The sequence below is a fragment of the Trachymyrmex septentrionalis genome, unplaced genomic scaffold (genome assembly GCF_001594115.1).
Source record: "Trachymyrmex septentrionalis isolate Tsep2-gDNA-1 unplaced genomic scaffold, Tsep1.0 scaffold176, whole genome shotgun sequence".
Taxonomy (NCBI): Eukaryota; Metazoa; Arthropoda; class Insecta; order Hymenoptera; family Formicidae; genus Trachymyrmex; species Trachymyrmex septentrionalis.
Genome location: NW_017304928.1, coordinates 27,478 through 35,088, shown reverse-complemented (window position 1 = coordinate 35,088; position 7,611 = coordinate 27,478). Strand labels below are relative to the sequence as shown.

The 7,611-nt window shown below is 30.2% G+C and overlaps 1 protein-coding gene across 1 annotated transcript in view; it reads left to right on the top strand.

The window, feature by feature from the left end:
- Positions 1-7,228, top strand: part of LOC108746521 (E3 ubiquitin-protein ligase PDZRN3) — a 122,202-nt gene extending 114,974 nt beyond the window's left edge. The window contains exon 7 of the mRNA XM_018483343.1: positions 6,683-7,228. Coding sequence (XP_018338845.1) covers positions 6,683-7,015 — 333 coding nt within the window. The 3' untranslated portion in view covers positions 7,016-7,228. The remainder of the gene's footprint in view (positions 1-6,682) is intronic.
- The last annotated feature ends 383 nt before the right edge of the window (positions 7,229-7,611 follow it).

Genomic DNA, 7,611 nt, shown 5'->3' with positions numbered 1-7,611 from the left:
TATATATATATACACACACGATGCATATTTCATATAATTATATATTAACATATATAATGAAATGAAGACATTCTGCTCATTAAGTACTATTGCAAAAATTGCAAAAAAGAGCATTTTTCTAAATATTTTGGGACATCCTGTATAATAAAAAGCATATATGAAAACATATTTCATATACATATAATATACGAAAAATTTTTTACCGAGTATTTTCTTCTATTGGACGTTCTTCAACATTGTCTTCTTCTTGAATAATAATTTCACGTTGAGCAGCATCAATTTCGACATTTTGAAATATAATACCAACAATGTCGTGCAAGATGTCTTGGCTAGTAAATGTATCAACAAATCTATCGAAATTGTTGAACGCCAATCCTGTACATAGATTTGAAGATTGTACAATATCTTCTGGACATATCTGAGTTTGAGCAGTAACTGCAAAAATCATTTCAATTTCTAACTCTTCTACAGTAGTATAACAGCAATGGTCATATCTATTTATGATGTTCACAATATGTTATTTTTACTGTTGGTTAAATTTTTCAAAACTAAATCAAGTGTGACATGTTTGGAAGTTTTGATGACCATTAGAAACAGCATAAATGATGTCTAATGCAAAAGAATTCGTCAATCGTTTATTATTCTTCTCCTTATTTTTGTACTACTTAATAGTGTCGAATAAAAATCATTTAGGTTATCCGATATCAAACATTCTCCATCGAGTAAATGTTTTATTTTAATATCATTAGGCATTTTCTGCGGTTGAATGTTCAATATGTCATTTCTTAAAAGTAACGCTGCTTTGTGAAATATATTAACATTGTTTAGTCTTTCGAAATCATTTTCAGTAAGATAAACTCTACTGAATGGCATTACAACCTTCTGGTTTTTTAATAAATTAATTTTAATTTTTTTATCAAACGTTTCCAATAATTTTTAATTTTTTTTCCAAATAATTTGGTGTAGAGAAATTAGAAGAAATATTCAGTGTATCGTCATATTCTGTCGTTAGACGATTAATATACATACTACGTAAAAACATAAGAAAGAAGTATTGATTTTTTAAAGTAATGTTAATGTTAACAAAATTGCAAACACTTTGGTGCGATTTTATGATCTCGCTCTTTATGCCACTCGATTCGTTCTTTAGGCTTACTTTGATTGCATTCACTTTTATAATTAATAAAGCAAATTCTGTGATATGCAATCATACGATTCGAACATAATAGATTAATACTTTGAAGCATTTCTATGTCGTTAGCTTCAGTGGTATAAGATTTAATTACATTTACGAAATTATCATTTTCTGAACTGTGTAAAAATTGCCAATGTCCAGTATATTTTTTCCGCTTTTTATTATAAATTATACACATTCTCTCTGTTTCTTCATTAACATTTATAAAACTAAAAAAGAAAATTAATTGATTGAATGAAAAGTAAGTTAAAATTGAATTTACATGTAAAAAGAATCCAATTTTTATATCAACATATCTTCGTATTCAATAAAGATGCAAATATATATATTATTATATTATAAATGCAAATATATGAATTATTATATTAAATATATTATTTAAAAAATTACTTTGTAGTAGTAGGAAAATTATTATATTCATGTGTATTGTAAGCATTATTCTGCTGGAGTAATAACAAAAATGCTTGCAGCTTTTTAATATATTAATTTACAAAACTGGACTGTTTATTAACCAAATGCAATCTATCTCCTATGCAAGCGAACGAAATAATGCAACGTAGTTAAATACTTCACTAAAATCTTTTTATATGATATTATAAAATATTATAAAATATTGGTTATAATAAACAAATTATAATGTCTTATCAATTGTTTGACAATATGATGGTTCAGATAACAATATATTTGCTTCAGAAGTAGCCGAGGAACTTGAAGTTGCTCTATAATATTTAAATAAAATAAAATTAATATTTAATTCTTTTAAAATTTAAATGTCAATATAATATGTTTTATAAAAAATGGGAAATTTAATTTTTAATCTTAAAATGCAATTCTAATAAACATAACTGGAGTAGATAGTAATATCACAAATTCAATAAATAAACAATTTTAATAATATTGATATACACAAGCGTCTTGGAAAAATCTTAATAAATTGATGATGATAAACATCTTAAAACCTGATAATACATAATAAAGATAATTACATGTATATTGCAAATTTGCAAAATTGGATATGTAGTACAATATATAAATTCACACCGAATTATTTAAGTACTATGGATTCAGCTTGACCATTTCAGGCCTTTATTTCCTATTTGTTGTATATTTTCATTATTAAAAGACTTAAAAAAGTTTTAAAAAATACTTTGTTCATTATATATTTATTCTATATTTTGAATGTATAAATTCTCTTGTTTGAGAACATGATAGTTTAGATAACGATATATTTGCTTCGGAAATAGCCGAGCAACTTGAAGTTACTCTATGTCAAGTAAATTAAAATTAACATTTTATTCTTTTGATATCTAAATGTTAATTATAATTTAGTAATTTATAATACTCTTGTAACTACTTGCAAATACTCAAAATTTTATTTTTACAAGTTATCGTATAAAATTATATTTTAATTTAAAAAAAGTCTATAAATTCATATTATTTAATTTTCGAAATATTTATTTACTCCAAACTCGTGAGAGTGAGACCGAAAGTGATGAAGTGCACTTCTCTCTAACATTCTGACAGATTTTATTCAATTTTTTGTCTTCTTTCCATTAAATTTAAGTATTTTATGTTGTAATTGATCATTTTATTTCATTAAGGTCAATAAAAGCTTTTTCTAACTTATCTTAAAACAAAATAAAGTTTTAAACATACATATATAATTTTCTAAAATTATTATGTGTATTTTAATATTTTATATATTAAAAAAAATATTTAAACAATTTACAAAATTTTTAGAAGATAGCAAAAAATGATATTTTCTTACCTTCTTTCTACAGGGTGCGACACGGGAACCTATAGTATTTAAAATCGCTATAACTCTTCAACAAATTATCGTACAGAAATTTTTTTTTAATGAATTTATTCGTTATTTCACAAATTTGTATTCGGCATAAAAGATTATAAGCGTATCACTTTGTCTTAAAAATTACATCGCATAAATGCCCACCCTTATTTTTTACACAATTCTCGATTCTGTTTTTGAAATTTTCGATAACTTTTTTTGTCATAACGGTGGTAATTTTCGCTGATTCTTCCACAATGTTGGCTCGGAGTTGTGCCAGGTCCCTTGGCTTGTTTGCGTATACTTTGGACTTCAGGTACCCCCATAAAAAGGAAACTCACCACCGTTGATTTCTTCGAGCATGCGTTCACAAAATTCTAATCTGGTGCCGTAATCGATGGCCAACAGTTGTTGAGTCACTAACATCTTGTAGGGATGGAAGTGTAGGTCTTCGTGTAGGATGCGTCGTATCGTACGTTCATTTAAATTCAAGCTAGCCGCATGCTTTCGAAGAGATCTTTGCGGGCTTTTTTTCAAAGCGATGCGTACGCGCTCGATGTTTTCAGGAGTTCGAACGTTTTTTTTGGGACCTGGTGGCTTTATTTTATTCACGACACCTTTCTGGCGAAAATTTTTAACCCACGAACGCACTGTTACTTCGGTTGGTACTGGTTTATGCGGCTGAATTGAAAAACGTTTTCGAAATGCGTGTATGGTAGTTATATAGGATTCCTGACTTTTAAAAAACATCTCGACCGCGAATGCACGGTGTTCTGTCTTCCACTCACTCATCGCGACGAACGAATACTGGAAAACGAAATGTGGCAGATCAGACTATCACGCGCTCGCGCTCCCCCTCCCCTTACTTTTTTTTTGTAGTTGCAGTAGCGATTTGAAATACTATAGGTTCCCGTGTCGCACCCTGTACATTAATCTTGCATTAAAGATTCTCTATGTTTTTTTTCCAAAGCAGTATATTTTCTATACACTGAGCATGATAATCTTGGACCTTGTTTGGAACTGACACGCTTAATGAAATACGTAAAATGAAACACTTAAATTACTCGAGGACAATGACACAACTGTTGTTCAAATCAAGATAATCGTTGTTTTGAAAGATGAAGATTTATCATGCTTTATTATGCTTCAAACTAGCAAAATGATGAAAGGGTCCAAATCCAAGTCTTAATCCTTGCCTCATACAAGAATGAGAACTAGAAGTCAGTTGTATTTAAAATAACTTGTAATTAAAACATGTATTTTAAAATAAAATAAGAATTATTTAGTATTTATTTTATATAATTTCTTATGACCTATTTCTTATTTGATGTTTTAAATAAGTTTCTGGAATCTATTTTAAAATTTTTATTTTATATAAATCGCATTATAAATTATTTTAGCCATCTGCTTAGAACATCAATATATAAATAAAAGAGAAATTATACGAAAAATTATGCTATACTAAAACACGATCACGGCAATATTCTACACTGCGTGCATGCGAATTGATATTTCTAATATTACAGGATCTTACATATTATTATTTGTGCATATTTAAATTAATGTTTTTAATATTGTTTTGATATGATTACATTTAAAAAAAAATTTCAATTTCTAAACAGATATGAATGTAGATTTATTGATAATAATTATATTTATAATTATTTATATTTTTTTTTTTTATTTTTCTCACTTTTATCAAAAAACAATGTTTTTAAATTAATATTATTTAATTACATGTGAAAGTTATACAACAAAAATCCAGGATGGAGAATAGCGCAAACCAAGCCATGGGCTGCGCGCGTAATATCATCCCTTTGATCACATTTAACGAAATATTAATTTCGTCAAAAAGCCGTCTGATTATTTTTTTCGTATATAAATAGCATTAAATAATTTAGTGCTCTGCTAAATTTCAGATTTTACAAAATAGTTACATTTTTTTTTGCAACTTTAAGGTAGTGCTAACGCTATATGTTCTGGCGCTGGACTGTTTGATGGTTATATTTCTAACAACAACATCTTAAATAAACTATTCGCACATAAATTTTTAGCTTTTATTGATAGAGTGCATTAATTTTACAAGATTTTCAAGAGATGGCATAACTAATACTATCTCATCGAGCTATTACTATCTTCATGTTCAAAGCATCATCATGTGGCTTTAGTTTTCAGTATGTATAATTTTGCCGAAGTATAAACAACATTGTTTTTTTGAGCATTAAATATGTCAAATTTTGTGCCAACAAAATGCAATTTGCGGGAAGCTTTGCTTTTTTGCTTCTATTTGAAAAAAACTGCTGCTGAAAGTCAACGAATGCTGTCGGAAACTTATGATGATTACTCCATCGATTTCAATATGTGAGTACTGGTTTTGACGCTATAAAAAAGGTAATGACATGGAAGATAAGGAACGTCGAAGGGCCAGCCGAAAAAGTTGGAAGATGAGGAAGTGGAAGCTTTACTCGATCAAGACTCGAGTTAAACGCAAAAAGAACTTGCAAAATCATTAAATATTGATCGATCAACGATTTCCAGACGTTTGAAGGTCATTGAAATGATTAAAAAGCAAAAAAATTAGGTGCTGTACGAGTTGAAGCCGAGGGATGTCGAAAGGCGCAAAATGACCTGTGAACTGTTGCTTCAAAAACACAAAAGAAAACATTTTTTGCATCGTATCGTGACAAGTGATGTAAAATGAATACGCTACGATAATCCCAAGCACAAGGCCTGATATAGGCCAGGTGAATCAACATCGACGGCAAAACCAAATATTTATGGGCCAATTCATGCTTTATGAGTCAAGCTCATGTTCTGCATTTGGTAGGATCAGCTGGGTGTAGTATATTATGAGCTGCTCCAACCCAACGAAACCATCACTGGAGAACGCTACTAACAATAATTGATGCAATTGAGCCAAGCATTGAAGCAAAAATGGCCAGATTACGCGAAAAGATTACACGACAAAGTGACAGCACAACAACACTCAGTCACATGTTGCGAATCCGGTCAAGGAAACGTTAGAAGCGCTTACCATAACTGGGTCATCCTACTACACCCGCAATATTCTCCAGATATTGCTCCTTCCGATTACTATTTTAATCGATAAAATAGTAATCGGAAGGAGCAATGTATATAAATCTTCCATTCTTATAAAGATACCAAAAATGGGTCGATTTGTAGATAGCCTCAAAAGATATCGTTCTTTCAATGTGGAATCCTATTATCAGAAAGATGAGAAAAACTAATGGCTAGCGATGGACAATATTTTGAATGATCAATTTGTAACCATTTTTTCACAATAAAGCCATATTTTTACCAAAAAATCTTTTAAAATTAATGTACACTTTCAATAGAAAATAATGCTTTTGTGGCACTACTTTTTTTGAAGGAATGTAGGCGCTAGGAGTTCTAATGCTTGACCTACTAACTCTAACATTTTGTTTTTTATCCTGAATACAACCAGATATAAAAAAATCTAAATTTTAGAAAATGGTCACGACTTTTTCACGCCGCCTCCCGGACTAGTAATATATAAAATTCACATAGAATTATACAAGAGCACTTAATATCTAGCTAGATCGTTAAAGGCATCGTATTGGTTGTGTTCCCACATGTACGGTCCTATGAGATTTAATATTTAATTTATTAATTTTGTTATTCATATTTATTCATTTATTTTTTACATTATTATTTATCAGGTCGGACGCTATTGGAGCAAAGAAGAGCGTAAACGACAACTGGAACGTGCACGCGAGCACAAGCAACGTCAACAGGAACTGATACTGCAACAGGAACAGCAGCAGGTACAACAGACTAACGATCTACTGATATGCGAACATACAGAGGACAAGATGTCCAAGAAGCCATTGAATATCATCGAATTAAGTTACAAGAAGATGGTGCGTAAAAAAACGACTCTGGATGATTTTACCACCGTCCAAGAAATGTTGGTTCACGGAAATAAAGTGGGCACAGATGGATCTGGCACGGGCGGAAAATTAATGGGTTTACTGTCGGTTACCACGGTGTAAATAGACCCGCATCTTTCATAAAAACTAATCATTCAGATATTGAAATTCCGGAAGTGAGTACAAGGATGTTTTATCGACCCGAATATGTGAATGACTTTCATACCACGCCAAAGAAAATTTGAATTCTTTGTGCAGCGCAACACTTATCTCGAATTATCTTTTATACCAACCTCTCGCCTGCAAAAATGTGCCTCACATAAGTCGTGAAGGCAATATTATAAAGTTGCAATAAAGGACGCAACACAGACTTTTGCATAACGCTTTATAACGCACAAGGCGTAAGGCATAAAAAATTAAGTAATGAGAATATGAAATTAAAGACTCTGATTGACTTTTTTGTGCCTCATGTGTTACGCAAGAGGATTGAAGCAAAAACCTTTGCATAACACTTAATGCATAAAGCACAAAGCATGAGAAAATCAACAAATCAGAGTCTTTTATTTCATAAAGAGGAAATAAATGAATTTTGATTAGTTTATTTTTTTATACGTTATGAGTTATGCGAGATTGTGCTCCCGTCCAAAATCTGTACATCTTATAAAGATTCTACAATAAGTTAGTAGTCGGTAATTGCAAGTCTCAACCTTAGTGGTACA